The sequence below is a fragment of the Natator depressus genome, chromosome 2 (genome assembly GCF_965152275.1).
Source record: "Natator depressus isolate rNatDep1 chromosome 2, rNatDep2.hap1, whole genome shotgun sequence".
Lineage (NCBI taxonomy): Eukaryota > Metazoa > Chordata > Testudines > Cheloniidae > Natator > Natator depressus.
In genome coordinates this window covers 239,360,426-239,380,406 of record NC_134235.1, presented here as the reverse complement: position 1 = coordinate 239,380,406, position 19,981 = coordinate 239,360,426, and the positions used below count along the sequence as shown (strand labels likewise).

The 19,981-nt window shown below is 41.8% G+C and overlaps 1 protein-coding gene across 1 annotated transcript in view; it reads right to left on the bottom strand.

The window, feature by feature from the left end:
• Positions 1 to 15,025, bottom strand: part of PITRM1 (pitrilysin metallopeptidase 1) — a 46,401-nt gene extending 31,376 nt beyond the window's left edge. Inside the window, exons 1-12 of the mRNA XM_074946229.1 lie at positions 14,882 to 15,025; positions 12,477 to 12,579; positions 10,855 to 10,961; positions 9,896 to 10,047; positions 8,193 to 8,307; positions 8,022 to 8,118; positions 7,380 to 7,540; positions 6,061 to 6,187; positions 5,306 to 5,394; positions 4,472 to 4,600; positions 1,905 to 2,018; positions 1,316 to 1,412 (exon numbers count right to left, since the gene is read on the bottom strand). Of these exons, the coding sequence (XP_074802330.1) occupies positions 1,316 to 1,412; positions 1,905 to 2,018; positions 4,472 to 4,600; positions 5,306 to 5,394; positions 6,061 to 6,187; positions 7,380 to 7,540; positions 8,022 to 8,118; positions 8,193 to 8,307; positions 9,896 to 10,047; positions 10,855 to 10,961; positions 12,477 to 12,579; positions 14,882 to 14,931 (1,341 nt within the window). The 5' untranslated portion in view covers positions 14,932 to 15,025. The remainder of the gene's footprint in view (positions 1 to 1,315; positions 1,413 to 1,904; positions 2,019 to 4,471; positions 4,601 to 5,305; positions 5,395 to 6,060; positions 6,188 to 7,379; positions 7,541 to 8,021; positions 8,119 to 8,192; positions 8,308 to 9,895; positions 10,048 to 10,854; positions 10,962 to 12,476; positions 12,580 to 14,881) is intronic.
• Between the last annotated feature and the right edge of the window lie 4,956 nt (positions 15,026 to 19,981).

Below are 19,981 nucleotides of genomic sequence, written 5' to 3'. Positions count from 1 at the left end.
TAACAAAAGAAAAGCGAGAACTCAGTTACTGTACTGAACTTCCCGAGTTAAGTTCTAGTGTTTTTAAAACTACCATCCCTAGAAAATGAAGTTATTTCCATTTTTATTATTAATAGAAATATGGAGAGATTAATATGGGATATCACTGCTGGAGACTTAAGCAGTTTCTTTTAATAAAGTACGTTTCTAGAATATTTTCTTGAAGAGATAATCCTCAAACTTTGAATTAATTGCTTGCAAGTCTTATCAATTAAAAAGAGGGTTTTTTGCAGCAGAATTTAATCAGACAAGCTGAAGACATTTTTGAAAAATGGTGATCACCTTAGGGAGAAACTTATAAAGCTCTTTTTGCCAGATGCTAACTTGAAAAGAACAATGAGACATTTTAAATTGAGTTTGATTTGATTATTCTATTTCATGCATTTCTTTTGCTGCTGTCCCCTCCCCAACTCTCCTGGTAACCCCACTATCCCACTCTAGAAGACCTCCTAAAATGCTCACTTCCTTTAGATCTTAGGGAGGTCCACTGGTGGGATTTGCAGGCTGGAGAAAGCATGGAACTTGGATTACATAGTGGAGAACGGGATATAGAGAGTCCCAGCAAAGTGCGGGAGGGTACAGTGGTGAAAACAAGAAGAGTGACAGCAGAGTGAGGAATAGTGGACACGTGGAACACAGGGTGTAGCAAAACGGGGGAGAGCAGAGGAGTTGATCATTGGGAAAAGCAGAATGTGAAATATTCCACCTCACCTGCAGATCCTATAACTCACAGAGCCCCCACACTTGACAAAGCTTAGAAGCCTTCTCAGGGTTCCTAAGAGCCACCCACATTTTCTAGGGGGCTCATCTCTACAATTGCTTCTATGTGGAAATTTTAGGTAAATATTCAAGCCAGTGCATATTTTCATGTTTAAACTATGAACTTTAATTACAGCAGCAAAACTAAGTATAGGGGACCAAGTATTCAGTCATTATTTATATAGCGCTATGGGGTGCAAGAGGCCTTACAAATGTGTAAGTCCATGCCTTGAGTTTACAAGCCCAGGAGAAATCGTTACCCAAGCAAGCAATCCCAGGAGACCTAATCATGTAAAGATTAGGGGATTGAGCCCTAAATTAGACAACTAATACAAAGTCTAATGACAAAAGACCTTTGTTGATATTTAGGGGAACACAGGAAGGAAGACAAAAAAAAAAAAAAAAAGATATTTCAGGAGAACGTCTGCATGAGAAAGGCCTTGCAAAATCTGACCCAGAATTCTAAGACACTGCTGAAAACTGACATTTTACCTATACAGAAAAAAGGAGCACTTACTGATGTCAGGGCAAGTCCAAAACTTGTAGACTGATGCTTCATCTGGATTTCAATTTTGTGAAGTAGGGCTTCAATCCTCTCTTCCTCAAATCCTTTCCTTTGGGGAAAGTTTTTGTTTTTTTAATATAGATATAGTGTGTGTGTGTGTGTGTGTGTATACACACACACACACACATATACACACATACCCCCACATCCCCGAGAGAAGAACGCATGCACCCATTAACACATGAAAATGAATTATAGTATTGATGAAGACATGAAAATGAATGATAGTATTGATGAAGCATTGATACTAAGTATGTACCATATAGAATAAAACCAATATGAAGTATGATCATATTGTGTCATTTAATGAAATAGCACTATTAACTCCTAAATATTATGGTGAGGGGCACACTATAGGACAAGTATTTAAGGAAGCAGGGAGGAGAGGGGCAATAAATAAGATTAGTTCTTAAAAGTATTGAACCATTGGAAATTGCTACTTTAGTGTAGTTTTCATACATTTAAAAATACATATTTTAAAAATACACTTCTAGTAATAGTTTTTGGTAAAAGAATACTTCGAGAATTTAACATTACTCACTCAATAACTTCATCTATTGTTCTAGCAGTAATTTGTTTGATGGTTTCTATGTCTTTCTCAGCAATTCCCTGCAGGCCTACACTGAAGTAAGCCTCTTGTGTGCAGCCATTAAACCTAGAATTAAAAAACATTTATTCCAGTGTAGGTACTGAAACTTTGACACAGAACCACAGAAAGGTAATAACTAGTTAATGAATGTAAAAAAAAAAAGTTAGAATTTACAAGATCTAGACTAAGATGGAAAAGAAAAAACCTAACAAAAAGACAAGGAGCCAAAATCTTCAGCTATTTATTTTTCAGTCTCAGTAGGAATGGTACACGGTTTTTAAAAGTTTCAGCCATGGTTCAAACTAAAGAATGAAGAACAGCTACAGAACCAAAACAAAAATAGGAAGGACTGAAAAAATCTTGGAATTAATCTGTATCAGTGTTTTCAAATACAGAAGATTTTTCTGTATTTATATTATTTTCTTTTGATGGCAGACACCAAGAGGAAAACTCTTTTTAAATCAACACGTTCATTTTACTTATGACAGTGAGTAGAAGGTGTCTACAATTTAGTCTTCATATAGCGGTCTTTGAAAATTGAGCGCAGAGATGATATTTTGGGGGTTCCATGTTTGTGTCTCAGTGACTCAACAGATTTAGGGAAACTGGGATAAAGAAATTGTAGTCCAAGTTTTCACAAGTGACTAACTTTAGGGCTCAACTCTAAAAACCTAAGGTCCCATTTTCAGGAGTCCTGAACATCCTACAATTCCAATAGCAGCCAATGTAATAGGAGCTGTAGGGCTTCAGCACTGGTGAAAATCAAATCCCCTGCACTTAAAATTTAGCACACCAAAACTGAGCCACCCAAATTAGAGGCCATTTACATTTCCCCCACCCCCCTAAATGACTTGTCAAAGACCACAAAGTGATCCAGAATTCAGAAGTGTCTAATTCTCCGACTTATGCTCATTTCTCTAGACTATTACTCCAGGGGGAATTGTGCACCACTGTGCATGCGCAGAATTTATGTCCTCCGCAGACTTCTTTGAAACACAAACACTCAAACCGCTCCCCCCCTCCCCCCGCAGATCCCCACTCCCCCTGCACCTGGACCAAGCCGAAGAGCCATCCGTACCTGGATCCCCACCCCACAGAGCCCCAACCAGCTGCATCTGGATCCTAACTCCACTGAGCCCCACTCCCCCAGCATCTGGACCCCCAACTGAGCGCCCCCACACCCAGATACCCCACTGAGCCACCTTTATCCAGATTGCCCCACACAGAACCCTCTCATCTCACACCTGGATCCCCCACACTAAGCCCCTCCATATTTGGATCCTGCCTGCCCACATCTGGTGCACCTGGCACAGCTGGGCAAGGCTCTGGGGTGTTTCTGGGGCAGGCCCAGTCCTTGCGCTGTGTCAGGGTCGGGTGCAACCTCGCCACTGAGTCTGTGTCCCAGGGGGAGCTGCACAGTGGCCTGCCGTCTCCAGACAGCCAGGGGCCTCTCCCCCCAGAGCCATGCTGGAGCCTCCTCTTTTATTTGAGAAATAAAATTTGCAGAATTTTAAAATATTGTGCACGGAATTTTTATTTTTTTTGGCACAGAATGCTCTGGGGAGTAGACTATGCTGCTTCTTAACGTTGTACTGATAGATACATATAAGCTAAATTGGAAGTTACCAATGAGTTTCTTGCCAAGAGGTTGCACATTAACCTAGTAGGTACTAAATACTGTCATTTTAATTGGAATGAAGTGTAATTATTTAAAACATTAAGTACTCAGAAATGATTCTACCAGCAGTTATACACATGGGTATCTTTACTCATATAGAGTCCCATTTCTCTGTTCAATATATTACAAAACAATATCTGTACAATGCTCTAGGTCTACAAGAGACTTTTGGAAATGCAAGGTAACTTAGATATTGTACTATGAAAATCTGATGGTATTTCATTACACCAATAAAGATGTGTTTGTGACAGTCTTCATAGTACACTAAATCAATCAGAAAAAAAAAAAAAAGCACCATAAGTAAATAAAAGCCTACCAAAGATTAATTTACTGACTTTTCCGAAGTAATCCTAAAGCACGTAAGATGTCAAGATAAAATAGTTCTGGATATTGAAAAAAAATACTTTGACATGCGACAGACTGCCACAGGGTTTCAATCCACTTGCTCCAGTGTACAGAAACAAACATACATCTGAAAACAACTGTTTAAACATTGTATGCAAGTAATTGGTAACAGCAAAATAGCAACATGGATTGTGAATTATGGGCCTTATTCTCAACTCCATTAAATCAATGTAAGTCTGGAATAAAACTATTTGTGTACCTTGCAAGGTCATAACTTACACTTGAAGATACTTCACTGTTCCACTATGGAAAAGAGTAAAATACGCCAGAAGATTCTTGTATAAAAATAGCATGAAAATAATAAGAGTTAGCTTTCTCCCCACCTATCCTTCAATTTATTTTTTAAAAAAGGAAGTAGTTTTATAACAAGAGCAGTATTAATGTTACAGGAGTTATAGTCATTAAAAGGTGATGCAAAGTGAACTGCGACACTTACCCAACATCAGGAGAAAAGTCTGTACCAAGATTGGCCTCAAGTAAGGCTTTGTAGAAGGGAGAATTCGGTCCACCAACCAACAGGGAAGACAACAGGTTAAGCGTGAAAGTTTCATAAGTATCTGTAATGCTAAGTAAAAAAATAAGTGTCAAAAAAACAGTGTTACAGCATGGTTTTCTTTAAAATGGGATTGTGGGTATTATGTATTATATTTAAGTTATTGTTGGTATCAAACTACAGGGTGTGGGCTGGGAAGTGTGTGTGTGAGGGGAAGAGCAGAGGTTTTTGTTTTGTTTTTTTAAAGTCACTGACAGTTGTGCACGCGCAGCTTGGGCTCCTAGAGTCAAACTGGGTTCTTTCCACCTGCTACATCATTGCCAGTCATAAAGGTTTTACTGGTTGAATTAGGCCCTGAGGTACATCTGGGCAACCCCATTACATTTAATAAATTTGCCTAGACGCAACTCATTAGCATACAGTGAACCATTGGTCCCTAAACACTGGTCCGCAGAATACATGGTATTGGCTCTTTATTTCCACCTGCTAAAGTGGAAGACAGTTAAAAATACATTATTGCTTTCTTAACATTAATTGCTCTACATAAGAAATTGATGTAATTGTCACAGGGAAGTTAATTTAATTGGAAAAGGGAGAGAAGGGAGGGCCACACAGTCATGATGGGATGTGAGGTGACCCACACTATGAAACAAATTTGAGAATCCTTATAGTAAACAATTCTGATTACGCTCATGGTGAAATAAACTCTTAGTAAGTTCCTGATTTAAAGGAATAAGCATGATTCTTCTGTTGAAATTTCATTTTCAATACACTTACTCTGTCAGCAGGAAGCTAACACTGATAGTTGTCTGCTTTGTAGGGTCTGCAGCAAATGAATCTGAGCCACATTTCACATGATGCTCTCTCTGTCAAGTATAATAAATAAGTAACTAGAGGCAGTAACATGATTTAAAACATTAAACTTGAACGGAAGTTAATAATAAAGCATAATTTGTGTTTCTATAGCATCTTCCTTCTGAGGATTTTAATGCACTTTATAAACGTTAATGAGTTAACTTGTAAATTCATGAATACATCATCCTTGCTTGTTATCACCCACGTGAGGTAGGTAGTATCTCCATTACAAGTGGGAAATTGAGAAAGAAAGGGCCAAACAAATCCTGCCCTAACTTCCATCCCATTTGCATCCTGGGTGCAAATTAAAGCACGAATTGGTCCAGAGAACAGAGCAAGCTTCTGGCAGAGCTAGGAATTAAGCCCACATCTCCTAACTCCCAGAACTCTGTGTCAATTGCTAGATGGATAATTCTCTAGTTAGTGAATACAGTGTGGCAGTCTTCAAACACTGAGGGATCATTGAGACCCTAAATATAACAGTATACAGATCCCAGAAGTCAATCATTTAAATGTATCATAAGGCCCAAAAACTGTTAACACTTTTACAACCAAACAAAATGTGTGAGTGTTCTATAAAAAAAAAAAAAACAGTAAGTTGAATAGCATTGCAGAGCAGACTCAATATTTAAAGTAGTGTAATACAAAGGCTGGTTATATATTTATCTTTTACTTACAGGCTTATCCCAGAGTTGCTGTACTGGGATGGCAGTATTTGGTTCAATTCTATGAAACTTAGTCAGCGCTTCTTCATGAATTTGTTTTAAATGCTGCTCCAATGGGAAGTTACCATAAGTGAAGAACCTGCATTTTAAATGTAAGATTAGGATTTAATTTTTTAGTCTGCATGCATAATACAGTAGCAATGAAGTCTGAATTTCATGCATCTTTTAGTGAGTTATATGCAGAAATGAATGTGTCTTCATGGCCCACAAACCTGTCAAAAATGTCACCAAAAATTCTGCTGCAGAAATAGAACTAGCACACACTAATCAGAAAGTTATTCAGAGCTGAAGATCCCATGCCATTTTCCATTTTCATGCACTGAAGTCAAGAGCACTAAAAGCCAGCAGCTAGTTTGTAGGACAATCATACAGTACTCTTGGGGGGAAAAAAGCTGTGTGTCCAAACAACCTAATGCCAGCAGGAAAATTCCCAAAACACTATGTTTTTTAGAAGAGAAGCAACGTTATTTAGCTTCTTGCAATACAGATAAGATGGCGCAATCCTTGCCTCAATGAGGTTACAAATTTTGGCCTCATCCTGCAATTGGGTCCACTGGGGCAGACCCTTGCACTTGCAAGGAGCATTATTGATTGACGGTGGCTCTAGGAGCTGCCTATGCTGAGCATATTGGATTATCAAGATCTATATTTAGACATGTTAGAAAAAGCAGGATGAAGAGAGAAACAAAACAGGGGGATGCGGCTGGGAGGTCAGCATTGCAATAGCTTAATCAATTTCTCATGAAAGATGCTGGATTGACAGCCCTCTAAGCTGAATTTCTATTTATCTACATAATTGGTTCAGAAAAGGGAGAAGCAATACAAGTTTCCCCACTAGTACCCCTCAATTCTATCTGAAGGAATCACCTTTCAGTCTCCATGTCAAGTGAATTATTAGCTTCTATGCAGGCCTTGCCAAATATACCAACAGTTAATGGCTGAGCAATGTCAACACCTACCAGTAGGAATCCAATACCATTACCTCATGTCACACAAGCCACTGAAGAGCCATCAGATTATAACATCTTTCTGTGACTTCCAATATGGGCTGGATTTGAATGAGTGACAAAATTTAAAAAAAAATAAAAAAAAAATAAAAAAACCCTATACACATTTATCCATTCTTGGGGCTATAACATTTTTCCTCACGCCTTACTTAGTAAACACTAATATAAAGTAAATACCTGCTTTATTGCGAGAGACACAGGTAAACACATACACGGTTAACCCAGTATATCACCTAAGTCGTCAGCAACAACAATTTAAAGTACCTAGCATTGCTTGGATGATAATGAGTGGCATGGAACTGTTTAAGCTGTTCCCATGTAAGGTCAGGAATACTTAATGGGTCTCCACCAGATATTACAGCATAAGTGTGATCAGGAAGGAGTTTATTCTGTAGGTGTTGTGAGAATAACCTCTCATTGTCTGTCTTAAGGGAAAAAAAAGATACATTTTAGCAAGCCATCGGAAGAAACTTTAAGATTAAAAATATTTAACAGTAAGACCTGATCTCATAAAAGTAATTCTTACACAAGCATGTAGTCCACCAGTTTCATTCACTTTAATACAACAATTTTTATTAAAAAGTTGTTGTCACATTAATCAGATCAGTAGTGGCCTATTGCTGCAACATTATAATTCCAACCTTTGCTCAAAAGATAGGACAACAGCAAGATTCACTACTTAAATACTACATTTATATAAATAATAAGCTTTTCAACAGACTATCCTTCAAAATAAATCTTATTCAATCTATCTTCAGAATTACTATTGAGTATACGAGGTTAATAGTGGGGAGAGTGGAGCTATTCAAACTCAATGAAACTATGAAATTGTTAATCTGCAATCTCAACTATTTTAAATATTCACAATGCACTTTTATAGTGTTGATAATAAAAGCCAGAACTTACAAATGCCCCTTTCATTTCATTAAAAACAATTCCTTTGAAGACTAGTGGTGTCTGAGGATCAGTTGGATTCTCATGCTCTAACCTCCAACCTTCTTGCCTGTAAAAAAGTTTTAAAATTATAAGCAAGTCTTTGATTTTTAATGTTTATACACACAACTGTACAAGTCTTACCAGAAATCTAGTTGTCGCAAACATGGGAAAAAAGCAGCATCCAAATACACAGACAGGAGATTCTGAAAATCCTTTGGATTTTGTGTTGAAAATGGGTAGAGTGTGTAATCACTGGCTGTATACAAACAAAGTCAAATATTAATGACCAAAGTATTTTAGGAAGTTTGCAGTGCATTTCACTTCCTATTTTTATTTTAAGTTCGATTGTCCAAATAATTAACTGGAACAGAGTAGAAGCTCGCTAATTTGCACACCCAATAACTTCTGTAGAATGTGATGGTTTCTCCCCACTCCTCAGCAAAGATCTAATACTATAGTAAGGAATTCATTGCTAAGATGGCTGTTTTGTAAAAGTGATGCTAACAGAACATTTACTTATATACTATGAAATACCAAATAGTACACCTCTACCCAGATATAACGCGGTCCTCGGGAGCCAAAAAATCTTACTGCGTTATATCGAACTTGCTTTGGCCTTGAGCATTTCCATTATTAATAATCACTTCCCGCCCGACTGACCTCTCAGAACCCCCGACCCATCCAACCCCGCCGCTCCTTGTCCCCTGACTACCCCCTCCAGAGACCCCTGCCCCAACCACCCCCAGGACCCCACCCCCTACCCAACACCCCTGCTCCCTGTCCCCCGACTGCCCCACCCCTATCCACACCCCTGCCCCCTGACAGGCCCCTCCCGGGACTCCCACGCCCTATCCAACACCCCCGTTCCCTGTCGCCTGACCGCCCCCCGAGACCCTGTGCCCCTTATCCAACCCCTCGGCCCCAGCCCGGCACCCTTAACACGCCACTCAGAGCAGCGTGTTGGAGCCAGACGCGCTGACGCGCCAGAGCACGCAGCCCTGCCCCCTGGAGCGCTGCTTTACCGCGTAATATTTGAATTCGTGTTATATCAGGTCGCGTTATATCGGGGTAGAGGTGTATATGAAAACTAATCTATACTTGTCAAATGAACAAAATACATTTTATGCATCAGCACCAACTTGCTTGTTTATAAAATTCAACATTTTGCAATGGATCTCCCAGTCAATGAAATCAGAAAGGTTCAACAATATTTATAAATAATTATAGCAAAAACAAACAAACATGGAATTTAGGAAGTAAGCCGTAATCATAAAGTAAAAGATAATTAACAATACTGTATGTGCCGGGGTTCTCAAACTTCATTGCACCACAATGGGTACAGGGGGTGGAGGGATAGCTCAGTGGTTTGAGCATTGGCCTGCTAAACCCAGGGTTGTGAATTCAATCCTTGAGAGGGCCATTTAGGGATCTGGGGCAAAAATTGGTGATTGGTACTGCTCTGAGCAGGGGGTTGGACTAGATGAGCTCCTGAGGTCCCTTCCAACCCTGAAATTCTATGATACGACCCCCTTTTGACAACAAAAATTACTACACAACTCCAGGAGGGGGGAGCGAAGCCTGAGCCTGCCCGAGCCCTACCGCCCCAGGTGGGAGGGGAAAGAGGGAAGAAAGCCAAACCCTGAGCCCCACTGCCTTGGGCAGAGGGGGTGAGATGGGTGCAGAGCCAAAGCCCTTGGGCTTCAGGCCCAGGTGGTGGGACTCGGGCTTCAGCCCCACAAGTCTAAACTAGCCCTAGCGACCCCATTAAAACAGGGTCGCAACCCACTTTGGGGTCCCAGATTGAGAACCGCTGAATTATATGCTCTTAGTTATCTTGAACTCACCTGTGAATGCATTCATGAAAGTGGACAGTGATCTGTTTAACATTTTAAAGAAAGGATCTCTGCAAGGATACTTCTGAGAACCACAAAGCACGGTGTGTTCAAGGATATGTGGAACACCAGTACTGTCCAACGGGGTGGTACGAAATTGTACACTGTAAAAGAATGCAACACAATAGTTTGTGACCAAAAGACAGCACGTCTATTACTGTTTTGCAGTTTAGCCTTACGTGAAAGGCAGCATGGTTTAGTAACTAAACTAGTCTTCCAATACTGGTGCTGCTGGGAGGCAGGAACATCATATCTTTCACGGGGAAAAAAAACAAGCTCACAATTAGCGGACTTTTGGGGGCTTGCCAGGAGAATGTATACATTTTGGATGAGATGTGGTGTTTTTCCAGTGCATGATATGCAGTTCAGCAGACAAATTAAGTAGCTAAGGTTGTTGATAAAACAGCTGCAGTAGCTCACACCTATATAGTAAATGTAAGTCCCCTTTTGACAGTGACTAGAGCAATAATTGTTACTAACCTTACACGTAAATTGTGTGAATTAAGTTTTTGACTACATGTGAAAGTTGTACCACTTTAAGTTAAAAACAGCAGCACCTTCTTGGGTAGAAGCTCTTAAATCCATTTAAGAGGGTCTTACACCAACTTAGTTTACAAAGATAAGCAATCAACATAAGAGAAATTGATAAAGCACTCTGAAATGGATTTGATAGTATGAATTTTTCCTTACTGAAAAAATAAACTCATTTCACTAATTAAAAGGCAGAATTCAAATTAAGTTTTTCAACAGTTTTGGTAAAATAGGATTTTTTAAAATCTTGCAACTATGAGCTTCTTAAATGGAAAGTATTAGTAACGTTTGAGTATTATGAAGCTGTATTAGCATTTGCAGGTCTCAGGTCGATCTTCATATGGAAGGTGCCTTATAAATATTAATACTAAAATGAATACCTGAATAGATTATTGGAGTCCTCACGTGCCACATGTAAATATTTGGCTCCTGTGTTCTCATGACTAAGCTTCACTGCAGTTAGGAATAGCTCAGGAACAGCTTCTACCTACATTGGAAGAAAACTTCCATGTTAGTATTTATATAAATTCTAGGTAAAATAATTTGAGAACACTATGAAAAGAACCAGCTAGCCTTTGCTGCACATCGAACACTAGAACTGAATTAGAAGAAATTAAGGTTATGATGGAAAGCAAAAGCAAAGAATTACATAGGGAAGATTACACCACCATATCATTCAATATTATATTAAAGTCAGGCACATTCAAAGGATTAACAGTCATTCCACTATGTTTTACATGCAAGTATGCTTTACCTTCCTTGTCTTTGTTGTTTTATGTTGCAACCCTTTTTTGATATATTACAAAAAAGTCACCAATATTTTTAAGAAACAAAGTATTAAGGAGTAACGTAGAAAAGCCTAGGATTTTACTGTGTTCCCATTTGCTGAAAGGTGCACTGTTATGTACACTGTCATTGACAGATACTTTCCACGTGCTATAAATGATTTTGCAAGACCATTTGCTGCTTATGTACCTCCATGTTTCTGAGAGCCAGATCAAGCACTTATGCCCCCATCCTGCAGCTGGATTTATGCGTAGGTCCTGGCCCTCACACCCAAATGGAGTCTGATTAATATCAATGGGACTCAAGAAGTCACTAAATTGCATCAATTTCAGGATCAGATCCTTAGGTTGTAAATAAAACGTAGTTGGTGAATAACACATAAGTGGTACGGGTCTATTTTTAGCAGATAGTTTTCATAGCATGTTGAATCAGAGGTGAATAAATACAAGAAAAGTAAATTAAACAACACAATTACCCGAAGGGCAGAAATTGTGTCGGAATTAGTAACCAACAATACTTGTCTGGTATAGGAAACAATCTTTGAACAATTTGGCCACTTGTATAAATTGTAAGGAGAAGATAAAGTGTAAATTCAGAAGATAGGGTACTGCGCTAAGGATCTACTTGCTATTACTCGCTTCAGCTCAGATCACTGATTTTGGTCAACTTACTTCCAACTCTATGTGCTAAAGTTTCCCCTCTGTAATATGGGGATTGTGATAGACTTCCTTTAAAAGGATATCAGATGAAAAGAGCTATATAAATACTGCTACTTCCACTACAATAAATAGGGTATGCCTCCCCGACCTAAGAAGAGTTCATATTTTTGTAATAACTTACAGAAACAAATAGCAAAGAACACACAGTGAAATACAAGTACTGACAGACGACTGAATGTTTAATATAATAGTTTTCAATGGCTTGAGTTTCTTCTCCAAAGTTTACATACAAGTCACTGTGTTTTGCTTGTCACAAATTCTAACAGAATTAGTATCTTCTTTTAAAGCAGGCATTTTGTTTTAGCACTGCCTAAAGATTTTTGTCCACAAGAATATTTTAGCTGCTTCTATTTGATACTCAAAGCATATATGTAAATATTTACCCTGCAACCCCAACTCTTGGTCTCAACTTCTGCAGGGAAACATCTAACACTAAATTCTTTTGTCCAGTTATAAAGTGCTCACAGTGAGAGATGGAGAAAAAGACAATACTGTACCTGGTTTACAGTGAACCCATGGATTTGTTCTCCTATCTTGTATTGTAGTGCTCTTTCATTTGCAGGCCCACTCTTCCACCTCCATGACTTTTGATTCAAAGTCCTGAAATAACATTTTCTTTTTGAAAAAAGATGCAACCGCAAGAGTAGGTTTCTCTGTACCTCGTCCCCTTTCTGTGCTTAATTTTGGGGGTGGGGAAAAGGGTGTATTATTACAAATATTGCATTCTATAGACCAGTGATTCTCAACCTATTTACCATTGTGGGCCACATGTGTGTTATGTGGGCTGCATCCAATGCTACCTGCATGGCCCTGAGGATGTCACCTGGGCCGCAGCTGGGTGCTGACTGGGTTGCAAGCAGCCCATTGGGCACAGGTTGAGAACCACTGCTACAGACAAATGCCACGTTCCTACCTAGAAGACTTTACAAGATAAAGTTGAAATTATTGCAAGATCAGAGCCTCATATGAACAGCCCCTCCTTCCCCCACGCACACAAAATTTCACTGACTTCAATGGGCATGTGCCCATATTGAGCTCATTTCAGGATTGGGGCCTAAAACAAAAGAGGCAAACATTGATTAGGGTGGGTGTCAACTTTAGGGTCTTGTCTATATTGGGAAAATTTCAAAACAAAAACAACATTCCCATCAGTTCACCAAAGCCCTCGTGCAATCAAAACTCCAGAGGCCAGACCTATTTTTACCTCTGTGTTAGTTATGTCAGTTTTTCTTGCTGAACTGGTAGGAATTTTTGTAGATGCTTTCCAGTGTAGACATGGCCCAGAATTATGCAATATTTTAAGGGAGTAATGTGAGGACTGGGGAGAGCAAACAGCATCATTGGGTTATGTCACATTGATCAGAGTTATAGGAAGTAGAAGACTTTGAGTGAAGTAACAGTTTTGCTGGGGTAATATCAGGGAAATAAACAAGTTCTAGATAATAGGATGGGGGAGGTTGTGTGTCAGGGTAATAGTAGAAATGTAGCTGGGAAGGACAGTTAGAAGGAGGGACCACAAAGTGATTAAGATCTATGGAGTGTGAAGGAGGGGTTTCTGTGAGGCAGTGTCAAATGGATTATGACCTCACTAGGGGAGGTATTTCTGTAGCAGATTAACAGCAGGGGGTGAAATTGTGCATGTTGGTATAAGGACCCTGTGTGTAAATGAAGAGAGAGAGCATTATCAGGAGTAGGGACTGTGAGGGGGTCATATTAGAGAAGGTCAGGATGATATGTTAGGATGTGTATGGACGAGGGGAATGTAAAATTTATAGGGGATAACAGGAAGTTTGGTACTGTAAGCACACAAACTGGGGGTGGGATGGGGAGAACGATGCTATTGGGGTGGTGGGGAAGGATATAGAGGGCTCAGGAAGGAAGATGATATGGCAGGTGGAGGAGGGCTACGAGAAGGATAGAGGGGATGTGTGGGGAAGAGGATGATATGGGAATATGTAGGGTTGGGAGGAGGAGGACATGGGGTGTGCTGGGGAGAGATGTCTGGAAGAAAGGATGGTATGGGGGAATATATAAGATGTGGGGGGTAGGGGAAAGGAGGGGATGTGGGGAGAAGGATGGTGTGGCAGCTGGGGGGGAAACAGAGGATGTGCAGGAGATGTCTTGAGGGGCAAATGCTGTAGGGTATGTGGTGAGGATAGAGGGGATATGGGGGTTGCTGGGGAAAGGTGGATGTCTAGGGAGAAGAATGGCATGGGGGGAGGATACAGGGGATTGGGGGAAGACGTCTGGGGAGACAAATGCTGTGGGGGGAGGATACATGGTGTGTGTTGGGTCCGGGAGAAGGGGGCTACGGAGACGAATGCTGTGGGGTATGGGGGAGGATAAAAGGGGTGTGGGGGGCTGGGGGAAGGGAGGATGTCTAGGGAGGCAAATGGTGTTGGGTAGGATATAAGGCGTGTGGGGAGTCTGGGGGGGATGTCTAGGGAGACAAATGCTGTGGGGTGTGGGGGAGGATATAGGGGGTCTGGGGGAAGGGGGTGTCTGGGGGAGACAAACGCTATGGGATGTGGGGGAGGATATACAGGGTGTGGGGGGTCTGGGGAAGGGGGGATGCCTAGGGAGACGAATAGTGTGTGGGGGGGAGGATACAGAGGGTGTGGGGTGCCTGGGAGAGACGAATTCTGTGGGGGGGATATAGGGGGAAGGGGGGATGTCTAGGGAGACAAATGGTGTGGGGGGAGGATACAGAGGGTGGGGGGCGGCTGGGGGTGTCTAGGGGAGACGAATGATGTGGGGGAAGATACCGGGTGGGCCTGGGGGAAGGGGGTTTCTGGGGAGGAAGATGCTAGGGGCGGGCGATGCGTGTGAGCCGGTGGATGGGGCGATCGGGCCCCAGGACCGCCGTCCCCCCTACAGCGCCCCCCACTCGGCCCCTCCTCACCGGCTGAGGCTCAGCAGCAGCCGCTGCGCCGCCCGGTAGCGGCCCCACATGGCTCAGCCCGTGACCCCCGGCGCCGGAACCCGACTGAGGCGCCACGCCGGGCCGCGTCCAGGCCTGCCGCTGCCTGCGGCCTCGAGCGGGGGCGGCTCCGCCCCGAGACCCGCCCTGCACCGGGCCCTCATTGGCGCGGCTGCCCGTAGCTCCGCCTCCCGCCGGCGGGGAGAGACGCCCAGGTCCCGGCCTGCCGGGCTGGGCCCGAGGTCGCCCCGGTGCCTCCTCGCCCGGCGCTCGCCGCCTGAGTGCAGCCCGCGCGGCAGCGACAGCCGCCCCGGCGCGCTCTTGTCTCAGGCGCGACAGCGGGAGGCTCCGAGCACCCCCTTGGGGGGGCTCCCGGGCATTTCCCGCCGCGAGGTTGGGCTCGGGGGCGCCCGGCGTGGCTCCTCCGCGGGGTCAGCCCCGCTCCCCTGGGGCTGGAGGGCAGCCCCGCTCCGCTGTGCTCAGAATAAGTCACCTGGTGGAAAAGACACAACTTGGAAAGGCGCGCGGGGGGGGGGGGCGCTGTTTATTGGCAGGTTCGCAACTCCTCGCTCTGTCTATATCAGAAACGCTCATCATTGTTGCAGTCCGCGTTGGGTTAAAGAGACAGGAATATTGGGGAAGTCACTCATCCGGTTTTGAACCGGCCACCCTCTTGGGGTGCTTTGTCCCCCAGCTGGTTGTGGCAAAGCTGGACATGGCTTTGTCCAATATCTGATCAGGGGGGCCGCACGTTTTAAGAGTGCCCCATTCAGGCACAACTTCACGTGCACCAGTACACACGAGGTCATGGCCGCCAGTGCCGGTGTGCTCGTAAAGAATGGTGCCCTTCCTGCTCCCTTTCTCCAGCCGGTTGGTGTGTGCAAGGTGAGACTGGAGGAGGTGCAGTGATGCCACCAGGCGTGAGTCCATGTCATTCCCAGAAGTACCAGGATATCTAGTATTCTGGGTATGCCTGAGTGGCCACCCTAGATATGATACAGAAACACGGTAATCCGATCTCTCTCTAATAGGGTTCTACATCAATAGAGCACCTATGGCATCGTTTCTAGTGTTTATTTCTCTGATTACACATATTTAATAGGCCAGGCATGCCAGTTAGTATTAAAAAAAAAAAAAATTGAACAAGTGTATAGGTGAATGTACTTTCTCTGAATATCTAAGCATGTGTGTGTCCTCTATTTTGCTGGACATGTAACTGATGGGTTCATTTTTAAATAATAATTACCTCCTGTATTTTTGAGCCATTCCGCTACAGTTGGATTATTTTTCTTTTCCCAGTGAGACGCTACCAATAGTTGAGCAGCTACTAAAGATGAGAGATTAATTCTTCATGTCCTTTTATATGTCCATTTCCACTAGGAAGTGCTAGAGAATTACCTAAGGATCATTTGGTAATAAATAAGCAAGTAAGGAAGTGTTATTTATTCCTTCTCATAACTCAAGAACTAGTGGTCACCAAATGAAATAGGTTTAAAACAAACACAAGGAAGTTTTTCTTCACACAACATACAACCTGTGGAACTCTTTGCCTCAGGATGTTGTGAAGGCCAAGACTACAACAGGGTTCAAAAAAGAACTAGATAAGTTCATGGAGGATAGGTCCCTCAATGGCTATTAGCGAGGATGGGCAGGGATGGTGTCCCTAGCCTCTGTTTGCCAGAAGCTGTGAATGGGCAACACAGGATGGATCACTTGATGATTACCTGTTCTGTTCATTCCCTCTGGGGCACCTGGCATTGGCCACTGTCAGAATACAGGATATTGGGCTAGATGAACCATTGGTCTGTCCCAGTATGGCCTTTTTTATATAAATAGCCAGCCATCCGTGATTCTTGGTTATGGATTGCATCCCACTAATATCTAGTGACTGGACATGTCCACCATACATGCATAAAATCTGATCTTTCACTGCAATTTCTCCAACACTTATTTCTGTTCAATCTATATGTATATTTAAGCTGATTGGAATTAATTACCATTGAAACAGTATGTTAAAGAAATTTTCTTTTATTGTGCAACAGACTGAGGTTACTGGTCCTCTTTTTCCAGATCAAACCCCATCCCTCATGAATAATTTGTACTTTCCCTGGCATATTGTATAAGGTTATTTTTTGTGTTAGGAAAGTTGTCTGCAAAGATTGATATAAATTAGTTTCAATGTTTTTGTTTCCTAATTGACCAAATATTGTCGCTTCTATGAAAGCTAGCTTTCTGTATTGTGACAGGGCAAGGTCAGATGGCTATAGAAAAGTAGTGGGAGATAGATATATTAGCTCCAGGCTAAACAAATCCCTGGTACTAGGATAAGTGAAATGGCAGCTGCTCCAGGTCAATTAAGACACCTGGGGCCAATTAAGAACTTTCCAGGAGGCAGGGAGGATGCTAGGTTGATGGGGACACCTGAAGCCAATCAGGGACTGGCTGAAACTAGTTAAAAGCCTCCCAGTTAGTCAGGTAGGTATGCATGTCAGGAGCTGTAGGAGGAAGTTATGCTGTTAGAGAGATTGAGTAGTACATGCCATATCAGGCACAAGGAAGGAGGCCCTGAGGTAAGGGTGAAGTGGAGCTTGACAAAGTCAGGGCTGCTGTGGGGGAAGTAGCACAGGGAATTGTACATGTCATGTTTCTAAAAGGTCAGCTACCATAGCTGATGCTATTAGGGTCCCTGGGCTGGAGCCTGGAGTAGAGGGTGGGCCTGGGCTCCTTTGCCCCCTGATTAATCATTGAGACTGGGAGACAACAGAGACTGTGCAAGGAAGGATAACTTCTCCTCACCTCCCTTGCTAGCTTATGATGAAAATGGCTCAGTAGACTGTAACCCTTGTCCCTAGAGAGAGAAGGGTTACGTGGAGGGTCAAAGTGAGCCTCTGAGGCTAGTGAAATCCTCCAGGAAACATGAGACCCACAGAGGCAAGGACAGAGCTTTGTCACAATATACAACTATTTTTTCTAGAAAGTTGAAAAACGTAATACCTAACTTGAAAGTATTGGTACCATGGGAGAGTAGGCCAATTAGTTTTGATCTCTAAATGCAAGTTGGCAAATTTCGACTTCCAAGGTGGAAAAGTTCAGAAATTTACAAGCAACTCAGAATAGTGGGTCAGAACAAAAATGGTTGTGCAGCCTTAAAGACCATCCTGAAAACCTACTCAGTTTTTTAAAAACTAAGTTCAAATTAATTTCACATACCGCACCTGTTACTGATGGCTCCCACATCCTCCTAACTTGTGGTTTTACAATCACATCTCCTTAATTTTTTTTTTCAAAACTATTTCCTGTTACATGAAGACAGACACAAACAACAGGGGAAACTAATCAAGGCCTGCAACTGGATTCATGTGTGCAGATACTCGTACCGAAGCACAGCCCTATAGATACAGTAGTAACATGTTTTAAGTGGAGACCTGGTATGTAGACTGGGCAAGTATGTCTTTGATGTCATTTGATTGACCTCAGTAGAGATTCACTAGAGATCAGTTTAACTCTGTGTGCCTACTGAAGAATCTATTGTATTTCAGTCTTCTATTCTTGTTCTGATCTTTACTGGCGATGGTCTGATATTTGATTTAGGTGATAAATTGAAATAATACATTTTTAGGTACTAATACAGGAATTGATATCTCATCTTCATTGTATGGGCTCTAATACATATTCCAAAAGAGACCAAGAATCTGGGGAATTAAGTATGTCCCCAAAATTTTCAAACCCATGTTTCTAAATGTAGGTTCCTACATTTATATTTAGACACCTAGACATAAGGGGCCTGATTTTCGGAAGTGCTGAGAAACTTGTGAATCCATTTTAAGTCAACAGGAGCAGCAGGTGCTCAGGTTCTTTGAAAATCTGACCATTTTTATCTAGGTACCAACATTTTAGACACAAATTTTGGCTATGGCATTTTCTGAAAGCTTTGAAATCTTATGTGGCCCAGCAATTTCCATTTAAAATATTTTACTAAATCAGCATCTATATCTTTCTGACTCCAAGCATGACAACACAGGTTTTAAAAAGGACACACTGTTTAACAACAGTTTAGCCGCTTTAAGTCCTCCCTCTATACAGCACAGCATCCTCTGATCTTTATTTCCCTTTTCATCACTGTATGGCACAACTCTCCCCTCTTTCCCACTACATTGTGTACCCCCTTTATTCCTTTCATCTTCGTTACATGACTCAGCTCCCTCATCTGTCTTCTCTCTCTTTTCCTCTACTACAGGGTGCAGCTCCACCAAAACACAGTGCAGATATTACTCCCTTATCTCTGTTCACCAGCTACAATTTTGCAGCCTATCCTTAGCGTCTTTCTGCCTCTCCGACTTTGCCTCTCAACTTACATGTTTTTCACTTTAGTTTTCTGTTATCTTTTGTTTTTACTTTTAAATTTTAACATTGGGAGCCAAATTCATTCCTGATATAACTCTGATGTAGTTAAAGAAGGTTTTGGAAGATGTGCACTAACTAGGGTGACCAGATATCCCAATTTTATAGGGGGACAGTCCTGATATTCAGGGCTTTGTCTTATAGAGGATATTATCTCCCACCCCGTCCTAATTTTCACACTTGCTATCTGGTCACCCTAGCATTAACTCACCACATGTATAGAACAGTGTCCTTCTATTTTCATTACCCTTGTCTGCCTTTCCTCCGCTCTCCTTCCTTCTCCCCATTTCACTTCTTTTGTTGCTTATTTCATTTGTTGAATCTTGGTTCAACTTAAATTTTAAGTTCTTTGGGGCAAGGACTATTTTTACTGTGTGTGTACAAGACCTAGCACAATGGACTGGAGCTTCTGGGCACTACCGTAGTAGTAGTAATACCATAATTACACCAGGAATTAATTAGGTTTCCTCATAATTTTTTAAATATAATAAATTATGTTCTTGAAACAATAAATGTATAAAAAGGGGTAGTTTATGGAACTCCAAAGAAATGAGTTTACACTTCATAGTGTTGTTCAAATACAGTTTGAAATATTTTCTATTTATTTTCTCACACTAACACCATAATGTTAGCGTTTGACACCAGGGAGCAATTTTTACTTTAAGAACAGTATGTTGACCT